Here is a 16,679-nt window from a genome sequence, read left to right on the forward strand (position 1 = left end):
GACAGAAATTCAACAAAGTTTTAGGGGGAAAAAAGACTAGACTGAGTTTTTTATTATGAACTGTTAGTTTAGTGTGTTATTGGTTATAGAGTTTGCATCAAATGAAAGCCAGAAAACATCCCAATGGGAAAAATCCTACAAATATATTGGAACAAAAAAAAAAAAAAAAAGATTCTCGGTGCCTTTACATACATATTTACACATCTGAATATTTTACACTCATTCATTACATCCTCTTGTTGAGCAACAAGCCTCATGTCGTGACAAAACATGCCATGGGAAAACGATACTGTTAGTCTGGAAGCTTCAGTTCCTCTGAGAGAAACCTGACGGGGCTGAATGGATGACTGTAACTGCTAAAAGGATCTAGACACACGGAGAGCTGCTCTCTACGACGGCTCCTCTTTAGACAGCGCCTGCCAATCGAAAACACGACACACGTCAGAGCTTCACACGGCGACAACTGAGTCCGCGTCTTTTATTCCAGCTCACCTGTTTGAGGAACTGCTGTCCAAAATAATTGGTAGCCATGTTCTTTAGACTGGTCTTGCCTCCCACTTTACAGCGCACGTAACCGTAGAGGTTGGCCCCCTGTAACACCACGCCCATGATCACGACGGGCTGTGAGGGCGAAAGTCAGACATTAAGATCGTAATCTTCGACCTGAGCAACCGTCCTGCTGGTCGACCTTTGAATGAAAACGAAGCGTTGCGGCTCATCACCTGGATGTCAGGAATCAGCGTGTGTGTGCAAAGGGAGACAAGCAGGTTATGATTCCAGGGGCCTGAACTCTCACATAACCCACTAATTAATGCTTCAATAGCTGTGAAAACCGCGTAAAACTTTTCATTAGTGCCCAGTGGTGAAAATACATCTGTCCATCTGTCGTTCAAACCAGCTAGCCACTTAGGAGGGAGGGAGTTTAATATCATTTTAAAGGCTTCAGGAAATGAAGGAAACATTTAAATACAACTTTGAACTGCAGAAGATGTGTAAACTTTGAACTAAAGCACCTACCACCCATTTAATCTTGAAGGAGATGAGGGTGCTGAATGCGAGGATGACCCAGATGGCCGGACAAACAATCAGCCCAAACCAGAAGATTCTGGACTCAGATTCAGATGCCTGTTGTTTTCCAGAGGTCTACAAAAACAACAACAACAGGATATTCTCACAGTAAAGTCAGCTGTCAATAACTTGGGGACAAACAAGAGCACAGTACCAGAGGTCAAAACTCAGGTCAAGTCAACAACAAAATAAGAGCAAGACCATGGGAATCTCACCTTCCTCGACTCAAACACCCACTGACTGCGTCCGTCGTCATCCACCTGGTTCCACCACCTCAGGCTGACCATCAACCTCCCCGTAATATTCTGGAAACAAAAAAGGGTTTCTAGGTGTAAAATTGTCCCTTTGCTGGTGAGAAGTAAAAGACAAGAAGGACCCACTTTGACTGTCCAGAAGTCACAGGAGAGAAGGAGGATGATTGTCACCATGCAGGCGATGAAACTACCGCTGAAGAACTCACAAAACACATACGTGAGGATGGCGGTGACTCTGAAGAAGAGGTGGAAGAACGAGGCCACCGGGTGCCTGCAGATTCATTAAATAAAGCTCATTTTAGCTACAGAGTCAAGTCAAATTTCAAATGAACAGAAACATAATTTCCATTTATACAGAAGTAGCTGATGCATTAATATAATGTTAATTTATATGTACAAGAACATAAAAAAATGTCAAAGCCATTCACAGAAACTGAACCAAATGTCTGATGCTGTATATATGCTGCCAGTCATCTGTTAACATACTTTATTTTTGACTTTGACCTCTTGCCCACATCTTCATCTGCGTCAAACAGAGCCACATCTTCATCATTGGTGTCCTGTGGGATGAAGAAGGAAGAGACAAACCCACAGAGACTCATTATTTTACTGTACATGAACTTTAACATGATGCCTTGAATGAAAACGTGCTCTCATTCCAGTGCTTTCACTATAGCACTTGTTTGGCACTGAGGGCATGTATAAAGATATATTATCATATATAATTATACATAATGTTATTCTCATATTTCAATAACGGCACATTAGAAGCTTGTTTCTTCTATAAAAATCTTTTTAATAGTTTTCCTGCTCAAACCCGACTGACAATTGACTTAGCCGAACATGCTAAGAGTCCAATGCTAACACAGCAGACGTTATCTTAATGACATGAACAAACAATAACACCAGACAATGAAATTTTCCAGAAAAACAAGGCTGATTTCTTTTTAAAAACTGTTATTCTATATCCTAGATTAAGTATCGAATCAACCAAGATAACGAGCTAAAGGTACCTAACGCTAAAACGCTGCCTATGTAGCAAGTTAACTGGCTAACAACCACAATACACAAGCAAAGAAACTACATATAGAACCAAAACAGTTGTGTAAAAAACACTGTGTTATTTATGATTTAATGTGAGTTTTAAGTCAGTGCTAGCTAGTTGACACCCCGTAGCATGCCAAAGAGATACTTAGCAGCATTAGCACAGCATGCAAACCAGCTGCAATTAACCTCCGATCGGCCTCCAGTAGTAAAAGGAAAGATTTTTATATGTTATAACGCGTTTAAAAGTCTAAACACTAAAACGGATCACTTACGCCTGCTAACATCTTGGAAAGTTGAGCTCGTACTTCCGGTTTACATGCTGAGAAGGAACAAACGTCGGTCATGTGACCGAAACGTGGCACGTAGGTTTGCGCGTGCTTGCAGAGCGTTTATTTGTGGGAGGAGTTATATCGTTTGATAAATGATTGGGGGAGGAGTTATAACGTTTAATAAATATTGTAGGAGGAGTTATATCGTTTAAGAAATAGTTGGGTGAGGAGTTATATCATTTAAGAAATGAAACGTCTAAATGTTTTGCCCAGCAAACATAGTTGTTTATTAGCATCACATGCTGACGTAGCACTTTAAATAACTTCAAAGACAGATTTTATTCAGGAACATGAACATTGACCAGTAGGTGAACGTTCTTTCCAACAATTACTCCCATCTTGTGTCCACTGAGACAGGAAAAAGCTCCTAATTTTGCTCTCTAATCCCATGTTTTGTTTTTTAATGATGACACTGCTATAATCTTAATACAGATTACAGTCCACGAGTTGGGCCCACCATTTCCAAACCCTTAACAACAGAAGTCCAAATGACCCCAGTCGCCTGTCCATCTCAGAACCAGCTCCACCACCAGACCCTCACACCTTCTAACCACAACCCACTCAGGTATCACTTTTATTTATACAGAGAAAAACTTAATTCACAGTGATGAAAAACAGTCCCACACAAACATTCACATTTTTTTCAAAGGCTGTGGGGGAAAAAAGAGACTATAACATTTGAGATGATGAACACTTTTATTTAATGAAAGTCTTTTGTTGCGTGCGATCATTAGTTTTCGGCTGGTGGAAGAGCTCCACTTGAAGGTGAGGTGGGTGGAGATGGGCTTTTGATTCGTAGCGGTTCCCCCGGTGCCACCAGCGCCACGACATTCTCCTTCTTTGACAACCAAAAAGCCGCGTAAAGAGGCTCCAAGAACTCAGCCTTGTACTCGTGGATGAGCGCCATGGTTCCCTCAACCCCATAAAACGCCAGCAGGCCTTTGGTGTAGTCCACATAAACGCCGATGCGGGTGAACTTCTCCACGTTCAGCGGTGTTTCCATGTCGCTGTGCCAGGCAGAGAAGGTGCGTCCATTCCACTGGAGGCACCAGGAAAAGTTATTTCCGGTGATACAGCTGTTGCTCTCGCTGCCCTTGCGGTCGATGCTCTTGTAGGTGATGCCGATGTGCGTGCCCTCGCCACTGATGTCCACCTCAAAGTAATGTCGCCCCAGATAGAAGCTCTCCTTAGCCAGAACCTGGCGCCAATTCTCGAAGCGCTCGGGTACGTCTGGATACGGGTGCTGCCAGGGCGTCGTGTTGGTCACCTTCCTGTTCTCTCCAGTCAGGCGCAGGAACTTGTGGGCAGTGTCAGGGTCAAAGCTCAAGTGGGCGGAATCTGGAGAAGGATCGTGAAAAACCAGGTGAGAGGTTTCCTTCAAATGACTCCAAATGTTTCAAACAACAGAGAAAAATTGCGAGTGAAACGATCTTTTGACTCAAACATTTTCCCAATGACACCTTTCTATTTTTAATCAAACAGGTATGGAGCACCTGCTTGGCTGGCCGAGCCAAAGACACACGGTTGTTAAAGTCAATGTTTAAAGAGCATTTGCAATCTAAAATACACAGATTGAAGAACTCACACTTTAGGAAGTCGTCATGGGTCTCTGGATCTGGCACAGACAGGTTCTGTTTGGCTGCAATAATCTGGTGAACCGTCGTCTTTATTCCCATTTTGTCTGTAAAAAAAGACAAAAGAGAACCCGGTAATGCATCACAGTTGCACTCATTAGCGTGAACTCTCAGCTGGCACGATGGTGTGGGAAAAGGAGGCTGGTTTGTCCTTCAGCCTGTCTCTGCTGGACACACAGGTGAGCCAGGAAGCCCACGGGTAGCGTGTTTAGGCAATGACGTTGCCACGCTACGACTCACACAGCAGAACATTCTTGGCGTGTATGAACACGCCCAACACACAGCTGACATGTACACATCCGTGACCTCCTTCCTGCCACGTCCATCCTCCTCACCGTTCTTGCACGTCTCTTTGAGCTTTTCCAGGTAGGAAGACTCGAGCGTGGAGCACATCTCCTGCGTGGAGTTGACGATGACGCGGCTGAAGGAGTGAAGGCGGTCCATCAGGCCGATGTAGACCCCCGGCAGGGAAATGTCAGCGGCTTCTTTCTTCCACTCCGAATATTCCTGCAGAACGGAAACAAAGAGACACGGGAACTCATCAATAACGACGCAGCCTCCTTCCCACCGATGGACCTCAGGAGATGTTTGATGTTCTGCATGTTCTGTCACTCACCTGTAAAAAGTCAACGTCATTTTTGTTTTTGGACAGCTTTTCCACCTGAGCCTGCGTCTTCTTCAGCTCTGTGCACCGCTGCTCCAGGTGGACCCGGATCCCCTCCGCCTGCTTCAGCGCCTGCTTCTCCTCGCCCTCCAGGATCTCCATCACCTCCCGCTTCACCCGCTCCACCGCCGCAAGCAGCTCGTTGAACTGGCTCTCGATCACCCCGCGTACCTCCGTCACGGAATTCTGTGGAAACATTTTCCAGATGTTATTTGTTGTTTGACATGCATCTCCCTCGGAAACAGATGACATCAAATAACAAATTCAAAATGGCCGACTATAGAGGCAGCCGTTCTTCGCGGTAACATCTCTCCAGATTAGCATCTGGCTCCCTTGCTCTTTAATCCATTAGCTTGGTTCCTAACGAGCTAATGGATAACAGGTAATCTAACTATCAGAACCTGACTGGTGAGTTTGACTGACTGTTTCTGTTTTCTAGCCCCAACTAACGATGCTATGCTGTAAACTAATCTTTTCTGGCATTCCGGCACCGTGTTCACCGCATACAGGAAGTCAGGTGGTTTACCCTAACCTCGGCTCATTAAGAAAATAGTTGCTTCGCAACCCTTGGCGGGAATGTTCCAACAACAATAACCTCTCACGCCTGTCAATCCGGGCTGTTGTGGGTGGGCCCGATACCCAACGCATCATCAGCTGGAGCCAAAAATAGCTGCCCACACCCGATGCATGAAGTATTGCGACACACTTGCGGCGAGCTGGTCCATATCAGCCTTGCGGCGTTTACCTCGATGGAGACCGTGTTGAGTTGAAGTTTGTTGATGGCGTTCTCCGCTGCCGTCACCGTCTTCACCATCTCGGCCTGCTTCTCTCTGAGTTCCTTCTGTGGAAGCAAGAAGAACATTAGAACCTCACATTCCTGCTGGCAGATGTAATCACTCTGGGTGTTTCATGACAACACAAATGTTGCTTCCTGTGTTGCACATCCTGTCCCTCACTCTGACACATGTGGGTTTCAGACCTCAGCGCATCACTAGGTTGTTTCTGGAATTCTTTAGGCAAGTCCAGGCAGGACAACTCAAGTTTAGACTCTGAGGGAACATTTTTGCTGCTGGAAATGATGCGATGGGGGATCAAGTCGATAGTTCAAAGCAAACAACCCCAAAAAATTCCTGTATTCTCCCAATATTACCTTAGAGTCCTAACGTGCTCTCAGGAATTTCATTATCCAGGAGTAAAGCTGGGAATCTCAGAGGAAATTTAGGCCATTACCCTCTGGTACCGTACACCAGTAAAAGTGTACCATCAAGGTCAAAAGGTGAGTTTGATTTGAGGTTTTTTAAAAAAATAGTTGATTCCTCCACAACAGCCCTGATGGTTTGATGAGTTCATGATTGTGATATTAATGTGTGGCCTGATTAGCAGGTCTCTGGAAAAGGTGAGGACACACCCTGAACACCCTGAATGGTTTAAAACGTTCTGCACAGTATCGAGTGTTTCCAACTGTTTTAGACTCAAGAAGGAAAAATGCCGATTCTCATGAAGAAGGAGAAAGATGAGCCGTGTGGAGGGATGAAGATTGTGGCAGCAGCTGCTAATTGTGTGGGCAAAGAGTCGACTGTAATTATGGTCAATATGCAGAAACCAAAGCTAATATTATGGGGGGGGAATAAACCAAGCCAATAAGACAAGGACATTTTTAAAAAAACAACAACAGCGCATTGATGAGGAGGATTGATATTAATTTGTATGTAGATAATGTGGTTTATTTAAACTGAGCATTTCTCCTATTTTTCCTACCACTCAGATGACGTTTTAGCTCAAATGCTGCTTTTATCTCGACAGTTGCTTTTTATGTTTGCTTTGATCTTCTCCGCTGAGATGAACTACACATTGAAATCCATCCACCACTCATTACTCGTTCCTCATAACACACGAAGGGGGCGTTTGTGCTCCCAGTTTACGAGCAGATGTTATCATCCGACGTACGAAATCGCGAAACAGGTAGAGCAAACCTGTAGTCTGTCTCCATGACAACCCTGACAGCTGTTAAGTGTCAGGTCATATCTCTGTAAAAGTCATTTACAGCTGTTCACGCCTCAGAACTCCGTGTTATTGTTCATTATTCCATTCACTTTCATGGTTAATTCAACATATTTGAGGGCAAATCAGCAAAAGTCAAAGCCGAAGCGGTCTCATCCCACGCTGAACGATGAATCCCATAAAACGATCAAATTTCCTCCAGTGGCCCCTGGTGGCCTCCAGTTCACCCCTGCTGTTGCACCGTAGCACCATTAAATGTCGGCGTTAGAAAAAGTGGGTGCGGAAGTAGAGTAAATGGAACATGATCTCTGAACAGGAAGTCATTTCACTCTATTGTCTTCTGTGTTTTCCTGAGTATTCGTCTGTCCGGTGGGACCCCCGCCACTGCCACCCCCCCCCCCCCCACCCACCCACAGCATATCTAATGAACATGTTTTCCATTTTGGCAGCATAAAAATTTCATTTCCACACGCGCAAGAAAAGCTTTTGTGGTCATTTTGGACATTTTCAATCTGCATTACTGCCGATGGCTCTCAGCTCTGTTCCGATGGAGCACTTTGAGGCTTTGGAACAGCTCCGCAAATAACAGGTGGAGGCTGGACGCTGCAGGAATCTGGAAGGGAATGCAGATCCGTAGGGTCACAAAGGCTGAGAAAGAGCGAGTGTCATCCGAGTCACAGCGGCTGAAAAGAACCAAGTATTGAGTTTCCACAGCAACAAGAACATTGTGGCCCAGACGGGATTTAATTGGCTTTAAAGTGGATAGTCTGTTTGAATTGTTGCCCTGATTGTCTTTAATGCAATCAGTGCTGCATTGTGGGAAGGTTCAGTTCATCCCTGACTCACTGGTGCTGAAGGTTCCATCCATCAAAGCTATAAATACCTTCAGATTCATCCTGGAGCTCACGTTACAGAACCGGCTTTCCTTTGATCGATCAATCACTGATGATCACTTTAGAGGCGGAAAAACCACCTGAGGGAAAAGTTAGCGTAGATCTTTGCCCACAAGCCTCAGAGGAGTTTGGAGAACATACAGATGTTTGATTAAACAGCTGATTTTTTGGCAGCTTCGTTCTTTTTTTAGAAAAACTTGACTGGCTGTAGACGTGAAACTTATGAATTAACTTTTTGATCTTTAAGATCTTTTTAAAGGTGAATAAAATCATTTTGGATAATTTAAAACCTGATTTGAGTGATAAAATTCCAGTTCCAGGACCACCACCTAACTACGAATCCATGACCTTCCATCCCGACCCTCTCACCTCTATTTGCTGGCGAGCTTCGACCACAGTCACCATGTTGTGGCCCCGGTGATCTTCCTCCATACAGTCCTGACAGATGCAACAGCTGTCGGCGCGACAGAATAGCTCCAGGGGCCACTTGTGGCTCTCGCAGGTCCGCCTCTCGATGTCCTGCAGCGGCTCCACCAGCCGGTGGTTATGGAACTTTGGGTTCTCCAGGTGAGGCCGGAGATGGGCCTCGCAGTAGGACACCAGGCAGGTAAGACAGGACTTGAGAGCCCTGCGGGGGTTCTCGATGCAGGAATCACAAACAACATCATCGGGGCCCAGAGGTTCCTCCTTCACCTCCTCGTTCGGTTCATCCTCAGGCTTCTTGGCATCTTCGGACTCCTTCAGATCCTCCGGGATCTGGGTCTCCTCGGCTGCCTTGGAGTCTGCACCAGATTCTTCTTTGATGGTTTCTGTTCCATTGAGTTTGGGGCCCTCAGCAGGTTCAGCTTTGACAGGACTCTGGACTGAACACTCAGAACATTCTTTGTTTTTGTCTCCCAGACAGAAATCAGACATGGAGTCCACATCTGAGGGTCTGCTGCTCTCTTCTGCTGCTGCCTCTGCCATGTCTCCAGTCTCTCTGAACTGGATCAGCCACTTTCTGTCACTTCTTTGATCAGAAGAGCCTGAAAAACCACACCTAGAGGAGGTCAGCCCAGCCCACAGATTCATTCTGGGCCCGCCCCCCCCAGAGAAGAGCGCTACACCCAACAAGGAGCGCCCTCCTCCTGAAAGAAAGGAGAAACCACAGGGTGGAGCTGCAGCACAGACCAGGATCACGTGCAGACGTTCAGCCTGTTTGAACATGAACATGAAAGTTTACATTTGTCTCCATCACTGATCTGCTCCTGACTGATCCCAGATCAGACGAAGACCAGTGAAAGAGCTCAGAAAACCTGAACCAACGGGATCCTGAAGCGAAACTGGAGCAGCCCATGTGACCAGCTGAGTGTGACGTCCTCCAACAATCCAGGAGATGATTCACAGCTGGTCATGTGATTACAAACGTGAGATCAGCCAATGGGAGAACGGCTGAAAGTTCCTTTGCTTTTGAATCTGTTTGGATCCTGTTTTACTCTGGGGGGGAAATGAGAACAACTTCAGACTGAGAAACAATCTAATGTCCTGGAAACGGATCCTTCCAGCCTCGGTCTCCAGAACAAGCCTGAAGGTTCTGCTTGGGTTTCTAGTTTGCTTCTTCAGATTCTGCTCAACTCAATTCAGAGACCAGAGAGGAAGAAAAGCTGCTTTAATGACTCTGCTGCCCCCGGTGGCAACAATCCCAAAGTCCAACACGAGAGTGGTGCCTGTTAATAAAAACAGAAGCCGGTTTGATTTGGGCAGAAAGACGCAGAGGTTTATTCAAACAGGATAAAGTTGGTAAAAAAAAAACAGACACATTGGCGTCCGTGGCGACGGCAAAAAAAAGGAACGGCACCAAATCACGTTGCTAGGGAAACACAAGCGGGGAAGTTAACGGGATAGATGTGTATGATTCGGGTACTGGAGGACCAGTTGTTAATAATCTACCACAGATTATAAACTGACTTTATTCTATTAGTGTAACAGATTTGTTTTCTTTAACTCAGTTTAATTAATCTACGTTAATCTCTTTTAAGATAAACTATTCTCGCAGTGACGTCGTCAGAGTGACGTCATCGCAGCGATGTCATCACGGTAGCTCCGTCCCCGTTGGCGTTTGCCTGATTAAATTCCCGCTGATCCCAACAGAAAACCAGTCGCGCCAGTTGAAGTTCCAGTGCTGATGATCAAAGGCTCTACCTCCAAATAATGTACCCATTAAAATTCTATCAGAACTGATTTGCTATCATCACGTTATCGACTCCTAACAGTCCTGAGTCTTACTGAAGAGGCGGAGGCGTCCGCATATCTGACGGCGGAGGAGGCAGCTCCCCTTTCACTGCACGCCGACCAGCTCGGTGATGGGCGGAGCCAGCACCATCAGCTCCTGGTATCTGTGGAAGAAGGTTTGAAGGCGTGAGAGGTAGCTGTCCTCCAGGTATGGGAGCTGCTTCTCACTCAAAAACCTTGAGACGATTGGCTTCACCTGGGGGGGGCGGGACAAAGAGAGAGGAGGTGAAACCGGGGAGGTGTGAGCGGATCGCGATCGAGGAGTCGCACCTTTAAGCACATGTGATCAGACAGCTGGGGGAAGAGGTGGTGCTCCACGTGGCAGTTGATGAGTGAGTGTCCAAACATCCAGTCCAGCAGGAGGTTCCGGGGCAGGTTCAGGACGCCGTGGCTCATCTGGTAGATCCTTTTGGGTCGGTGGGTCGGGGAGAACATGTCGAGGCCGATATGCTGCCAAGAACGTTCACACACAGAGCCTTCAGAGCTGACTTGGTCTAACATGAACGGCTGAATGAGCAATAAAGTTTTATTGGTGGCTTTTGTCTGCGCAGGTTTCTCGGTTCTGTCATCATGGCGGGACATCGGGTCCCGGGTCAGACGCAGACCACATGCACCTTTGCGCGTCTTAAGGTAACACCTAATAAACCAGTCGGACTACATCGCTGAAGAGCAGGTGGGACTCTGACGCTGACATCAGAGGCTGAAAGGGACGTGTTCTCCAGCGAGGTTAAAGGTCACCAGTTGATTATTTACAGGATGATTATTTACAGGATGACGGTGGGACTGACGCCAGCTTCCCCCAGCAAAGGTCAGAAAAGGCGGAATACCGACTTCAGGCCAGCAGCCAAGATCATCTCCAGGAGACGAGGAGACCTCCCGGAGAGAACAAACACATTTTCCTGCCGGTCCTCACATCAGAACCCATGTTCTCTAATCCACTTTCACAAGCTTTGATCAGAACAATGAGTTCCAACCGGGGAACAGTCCTACCCACGTCTACTGGGATCAAGAGCCAACAAACACATCTCAATATCATGGATTCGGTCCAAATCAGCATAGCTTGAACCTTGTTGCCATATTTCCTGTTCTACGTCTCACAAATTAGCACGTTAGCAGTAGGTGTGTAGTAAAGACTGCGGCAGCGTTGTGTGTTTTCCTTGTCAATGTTTTGATGTTTGTACGGGTTGTTAGCATTTAGCTGCGGCTAGAGCATCCTGGCGGGTATTCCTCACCTGGAAAATGTTGACGTGTATGTAGGGCACTGAGAACATGGCTCTGCAGACCAGCATGCAGAGTAGAGCAGTGAAGGGTGACTGGAAGCCGGAGACGTGGATCAGCAGCCAGTACTGCGAGTACAGGCCCAGCGACACCATCAGGATGGTCCTGAGCACACAAACTGCCGGCTGTCCTCTGAGGTAAGCTAAAAACCAACATTTCAACACACGTATGAGAATAAACTCGCACTTGGGTGAGAGAGGGCAGCTCACACGGGAGCTCAAACCGGGCTAGAAGGTTTGAGATCAGCGTGGAGAATCACATTCGCTGATGAAATATTTGAGTCAAGAAACCTACTGAGAGCGACGAGCGGGGTGATGACGGGCACAGCAAGAGGGGCCAAGAACAGGTAGATGAAGCGGGGAAGGAAGGGGACCTTCCACATGCTGGAGTCTCCCAGTCCGATCACGTTCGTGTGGGCGTGGTGTATCTTGATGTGTGCCTGGATGCCGACGTTAGACGAAAAAGAGCCGCATATCTGGAAACCAATTAGCATCATTCTTTAGTATGTAGAGCATTTTATACTCTCATAGTCTGGGGACTTTTATTGAGAAAAATCTTAGATCTTTGTCTCACCTCGATGAAGAACACGGCCCAGAACTTCCCCCAGACCTGAGATTCGCTCAGCGCGCCGTGGCTCGCCAGGTGGGTCCCTTTGGTGGTGATGACGGCGTGCGCGACCCCCATCATCATCACGCCGAGCAAGAAGCAGAAGAGGTGAGAGGAGGCCAGCAGGAGGAAGGCTGCGCGGCAGAGAAAAGTTAATTTAGCTGATTGAGTGACCCCATGAGGCTAAAGTCAGGGTCATGTCAGAACATCAGAAGTGAATCAAGACCAGACCCCTGAGGGACCCCTGAGGGACCCCTGAGGTCAGAGAACAGAGCAAACTACAAGCGATCCTGTTAAACGCGGATCTTCTGCCCCCTCGTGGCCACATTGCTGAACATTCAACATTGTTGCTATCTTTTGTAAACCTGTGATGGGAAACACGTACTTTAGCATGTCAGAACATACTGAGACTGGGATGCTAACAGCTCCACACACGAGTGTAAACTTAGACCTGAAAAGGTCGACCAGGATCAGGTGGATTTGACCATGAATGGAGATCTGGACGATAATCCGCCTTTCTGGCTGAGGTTTTTGATCCTGAGCCAAATTTGGGGGGTAACAGCCTAAGCGACGGTTGCCACAGCAACGTCGAGAGACGGAAGCTTGTTTCATCACTTACACATTCCTGTCTCAAGGTGATATCTGAATTCTAACTCCAGGCTTTTATTTTGCAACAGTGTTTCCTTTGTTCCTTTCACAATAAGACCGTGACCTGGACATCCTCGTCTCTAATTTGAAGATAACAGTCGGAGACGCCTCCTCAGCCTCACTCGGACTCCAAACACTACAGTATGGATTACAGGCCGTCGTGTATAGATTACAGATTAGGCGTCCTGAGGTTCGGCCGGTCAGGTGCAGGTCAGGTGTTCCTGCCTTGCCAACGACACAGACCACTACTGAAGCACAAACACTGGCAGGAAAAGCTGAAAGGCCGATCAATAAGTGACATCCGTCAGGGTCAGAGGAGAATTTGAACTCCAGCGAGATCACTGGTGATAATCCCAGATAAGAGTTCGCTGAACACCAAAGTTTGAGGGAACAAACGTCCAAGCCTGAGACGTGGGAACAACGTCCTTCAACCTGAATTAAATATGAATGAAAGCGTGAAGTGACCTGGATCTCTCTGTCTCTGTTTCACACACACACACACACACACACACGCACACACACACACACACACACACACACACACACAACTGGCACTGCTGAAGTTGGGGTCTTACCCGGAGGCAGACAGAGGAACGCTGCTGCCAGGATGCTGCAGTCGATGCCCCTCCTCTCCCACCAGCTGCTCTCCTTGACCGTCTTCTGCACCAGCCTCGTCAGCTCCATCATCATGGACTCCTTCTCCACCTCCTCTCCTCCCTGGCTCCTCTGGCGGCCCCCGCCGGTCTCTTCCTTGTTTCCTGACCTCCTTCTGCTCCTCACCGTCCCCCCCTCGGGTTTATCCTCCATGTCCATGCCTGCACCCATCTCACTCCCAGTCCCTGCGCGTCCTGACTGCAGAGTGGAAAGTCCAAAGGTTGTCAGCAAAGCCACGCCCCCATCCCGCAGCCCCTCCTCCTCGCCCCCTGTCAGCTGACTCCGGATCAGTCTGATTCTGGGAGAGAAGACTCCAAAACAGCAGGAGTTGCCTGCTCCTCCTCTCTCAAATTTCCCCCCACCCTGTAGAGACGGAGGAGTCCTGAAGGTCAACGCTTCAGCTCGACACTCAGGGAAACGTCCCTAAAGAAAGGCAAGCCGGTTCATTTTCTCACAGCCCCACGTCTGAATCATAAAATATTCAACAATGATGAATGTTTAAAAGCCAAACTGTTGCCATGGCCGCCAGGTCCATGGACTGACTGCAGGTCAGCAAATCCTCCCACTTTATGATAACGTCTCTGTTTTAATCTCACACATCTCCTATAATAATAAAGTTATTGATATCTCTAAGTGCACGGATCAACACACTTGTTTCTGCAGCGAACACAAGAACCTGAGAACCCCAGTGTGTCGCACCGCTCTGATTACATCTAAAACACAACTTTGATGAAGAAAGTCCTCACAATATGAGGATTTTCAGCCCTAAAGTTGTCAAATATCAACACTCTTGATATCTCTCTGAACACCATCGACTGATATCAATATTTACCTGTGGAGATGTAAGAAGGCTTCAATCTAATAGTAAAAACAACAAAATGACACGTTTGCATAGTTAAAGGACCTTTAAATTTAACTCGATAGCAATACATTTTTCTGATGAGATGTTACATTTTTCCACATTATAAGTTACTGTGAGTGTAGTGGGAGAGATTTGAAATTAAATATGTCCAACAGGAACCCGAGATAACAACCTTATCACGCACACATGCACACACACCTTTGTTTTCACAATTGCGACAGTGTTTGCAGATTAACAGTGAATGAAAAAGCAGGAAGTCACCAAATAAATATATTTATTAAAACAATAACAATGTCATGACATGAGTGAATACAATGTATCATAATGTAAGAAATCATACAAACACGTCACATGTTGTGTTCCTGCGTTTGTATTTGTGGCAAAACTCTTTCTTCCAAGTTTCCTGGACTCTGTGGTGCGTTCACTGACCTCATGGAGAGTAATAGCACTACATGGAGCAGCGTGGTACACCTTAATGTGAAAACACACATAAATAAATGACCTTAAAAATGACTGAATGAACAGACATAAATCCTTTCCCCGCAGTTCAGCGTGTCACGTCCCCACTGCCGCCGCTAGATGGAGCCATTTATTTCCGAAAATTCTGGAGGAACTACATTATTGAAAAGGGTTCAATGACGTTTCTGTCCATTTACACGACTCATTTATTTCACGAAACTCTTCTGACAGATTCTGACTGTTATGAATTACGAAAATTGTTTTTTGTTTGAGCGAGCTGCTCATGTACAGAATCAGTACCAGACCTCTGCTTCCTGTTACCGCAGCACCAGCGGTAGGAAGTGACACGTTACATCAACCAAACACACAAAACTGGTCCAATTTCAGGTCGAGATTTTAAAAAGATGAAAGCAAAATTGAAACTCCACAGAACAGTTTTAGTTATACGACCATCGTTAGTTTAAGCTCACCTTTAAAGCTCCGTGTCTTCAATGGTATCTGGTTCCTCAAGAGTGTCCAGGCGGCTCTTACAGGCCTCCAGGAGTTTCTTCCTGGGGCCCAACGGGATGTGAATGCTGGTGAGGTCCTGATCAGAGCACAGCAGGAGAGCCTGCAGATCAATCTTCTCCCTCAGGAAGATCTGCATGAATTCACTGAGGCCTTGACAGGCCAGGAAGGTCTCCAGGGGACTGTTCTCTGGCTCCAAGTCCCCGTCCAAACTGATGTCTACCTCCTCCCAGGGCAACTCCTGAGCATTCCGTTCTTGCAGGCTCAAAGCACTGCCAATACTGTCCTCATCCAAGCTCAGTGAGCGACGGGGCAGATGTCCTCGGAGACGAACGTTGGGAGCCCGACCCACAGGCTCGCTCCTGGCGATGCTCCCCTTGTCACGTGCAGCGGCCCCAAACGCATCCCCGATCACGTAGTTCTGTCAATTTGCGCTCTAATTAGTTAGCTTCCAAAGTACGTTCCCTGAGACTAACGACCTTGTGGTCCCCAGAGTCTCTAGGGGTAGAATGGGGGGCTGAGCATTTAGCTACCAGGCCCCCCTGCTGTGGTACCAGCTCCCTATTCAGGTACGGGAGGCTGACTCCATCTCTACTTTTAAGATTAGACTTAAAACCTACCTCTTTGAAAGAGCTTATTCTCACTAATTCTGTAGTTATTATCCTAGACCAGGGGTCAGCAACCCGCGGCTCCAGAGCCGCATGCGGCTTTTCAGCGCCGCCCTAGTGGCCTCCTGGAGCTTTTTCAAAAATATAAAAAATGGAAAAAGGTGGTGTGAATAAGTTTTTTGTTTTAATATAATTTCTGTAGGAAGAAAAACATAATAAACATTCTTAAAGTTTTCCAATGTTGTAAAAATGTGTATAATAATTTTTTAATTTCAACATCTCATTACAATGTCTGTGTAAATTCTCAGTCATCCAGGTCATTGTATCCAAGGTAGTTTTCTCTGTCAACTGGACTGGGTTTCTTCTCTTGAAGACGTTTCGCCTTCTATCCAGAAGGCTTCTTCAGTTCTGAAGTCGCTGGGGCGAGAGCTTGAAAATATATAGCCCCTGTGGACCATTTGCATGCTAATGATCCGGGTGGTCACCTGAGAGTCGTTAGCAGGGTCGTTGGTCGGGTCGTTCACCTAGTTTCTGTTGAGGTGTCTCCCCTTTGTCTGCTGGGTCACATGGTGATGAGTCACTGGGTCTCCTGGAATGGTGTGAATGTTTGTTTTGCTGTTGGAAGGAGTGGAGGACTGCATTGTATGTGGGTGATAGGAAGTGCCTCAGGCCACCACCTCTGTTCAAGGATGGTTTCTCCAATTTAACATGGATAGCTTCCTTAACCCCCCTTTCAAACCAGCGGTCTTCTCTGGCCAGTATCCTTACTTGGCTGTCCTCGAAGGAGTGCCCACTCTCCTTTAAGTGTAAGTGGACTGCTGAATCCTGACCCGAAGAGGTGGCATGTCTGTGTTGTGCCATTCTTCTGTGGAGAGGTTGTTTGGTTTCCCCAATGT

At 46.8% G+C, this 16,679-nt stretch overlaps 3 protein-coding genes and 1 long non-coding RNA gene across 4 annotated transcripts; all 4 read right to left on the minus strand.

The window, feature by feature from the left end:
- Window positions 1–18: 18 nt before the first annotated feature.
- tvp23b (trans-golgi network vesicle protein 23 homolog B (S. cerevisiae)) lies at window positions 19–2,770 on the minus strand. Its single transcript, XM_057031065.1, has 7 exons — window positions 2,642–2,770; window positions 1,809–1,882; window positions 1,449–1,593; window positions 1,284–1,373; window positions 1,018–1,143; window positions 493–621; window positions 19–416 (listed from the first exon to the last, which is right to left on the minus strand). The coding sequence occupies exons 1-7, from the start codon at window positions 2,711–2,713 to the stop codon at window positions 390–392; spliced, it is 663 nt and encodes a 220-aa protein (XP_056887045.1). The 5' UTR covers window positions 2,714–2,770; the 3' UTR covers window positions 19–389.
- Window positions 2,771–2,901: 131 nt separating this feature from the next.
- Window positions 2,902–9,210, minus strand: trim16 (tripartite motif containing 16). Its single transcript, XM_057031037.1, has 6 exons — window positions 8,260–9,210; window positions 5,742–5,837; window positions 4,949–5,182; window positions 4,668–4,839; window positions 4,284–4,379; window positions 2,902–4,036 (listed from the first exon to the last, which is right to left on the minus strand). The coding sequence occupies exons 1-6, from the start codon at window positions 9,100–9,102 to the stop codon at window positions 3,429–3,431; spliced, it is 2,049 nt and encodes a 682-aa protein (XP_056887017.1). The 5' UTR covers window positions 9,103–9,210; the 3' UTR covers window positions 2,902–3,428.
- Window positions 9,211–9,619: 409 nt separating this feature from the next.
- On the minus strand, window positions 9,620–13,558 carry fads6 (fatty acid desaturase 6). Its single transcript, XM_057031048.1, has 6 exons — window positions 13,269–13,558; window positions 12,013–12,179; window positions 11,734–11,914; window positions 11,394–11,581; window positions 10,432–10,611; window positions 9,620–10,357 (listed from the first exon to the last, which is right to left on the minus strand). Exons 1-6 carry the CDS (start codon window positions 13,516–13,518, stop codon window positions 10,208–10,210), a joined length of 1,116 nt encoding a protein of 371 aa, XP_056887028.1. The 5' UTR covers window positions 13,519–13,558; the 3' UTR covers window positions 9,620–10,207.
- Window positions 13,559–14,466: 908 nt separating this feature from the next.
- On the minus strand, window positions 14,467–15,995 carry LOC130524707 (uncharacterized). Its single transcript, XR_008950188.1, has 2 exons — window positions 15,139–15,995; window positions 14,467–14,680 (listed from the first exon to the last, which is right to left on the minus strand). It is a non-coding gene; the product is annotated as an uncharacterized LOC130524707 (long non-coding RNA).
- Between the last annotated feature and the right edge of the window lie 684 nt (window positions 15,996–16,679).

This window comes from Takifugu flavidus, chromosome 1 (assembly GCF_003711565.1).
Source record: "Takifugu flavidus isolate HTHZ2018 chromosome 1, ASM371156v2, whole genome shotgun sequence".
Classification (NCBI taxonomy): Eukaryota; Metazoa; Chordata; class Actinopteri; order Tetraodontiformes; family Tetraodontidae; genus Takifugu; species Takifugu flavidus.

Excerpts from the sequence above, each read along its gene's own strand:
- tvp23b (XM_057031065.1), bottom strand. The coding sequence starts at position 2,713 with ATGACCGACGTTTGTTCCTTCTCAGCATGTAAACCGGAAGTACGAGCT. Across the intron at positions 1,374-1,448 it reads GTGACTTCTGGACAGTCAAA|AATATTACGGGGAGGTTGAT; the intron begins GTGGGTCCTTCT and ends TTTTGTTTCCAG. Across the intron at positions 417-492 it reads GACAGCAGTTCCTCAAACAG|GCGCTGTCTAAAGAGGAGCC; the intron begins GTGAGCTGGAAT and ends TTCGATTGGCAG.
- trim16 (XM_057031037.1), bottom strand. The coding sequence starts at position 9,102 with ATGTTCATGTTCAAACAGGCTGAACGTCTGCACGTGATCCTGGTCTGT. Across the intron at positions 5,183-5,741 it reads TCAACACGGTCTCCATCGAG|AATTCCGTGACGGAGGTACG; the intron begins GTAAACGCCGCA and ends ATGTTTCCACAG. Across the intron at positions 4,380-4,667 it reads CAAAGAGACGTGCAAGAACG|ACAAAATGGGAATAAAGACG; the intron begins GTGAGGAGGATG and ends CTTTTTTTACAG.
- fads6 (XM_057031048.1), bottom strand. The coding sequence starts at position 13,518 with ATGGGTGCAGGCATGGACATGGAGGATAAACCCGAGGGGGGGACGGTG. Across the intron at positions 12,180-13,268 it reads GTTCCTCTGTCTGCCTCCGG|CCTTCCTCCTGCTGGCCTCC; the intron begins GTAAGACCCCAA and ends TCTGCCGCGCAG. Across the intron at positions 11,915-12,012 it reads GGGCCGTGTTCTTCATCGAG|ATATGCGGCTCTTTTTCGTC; the intron begins GTGAGACAAAGA and ends ATTGGTTTCCAG.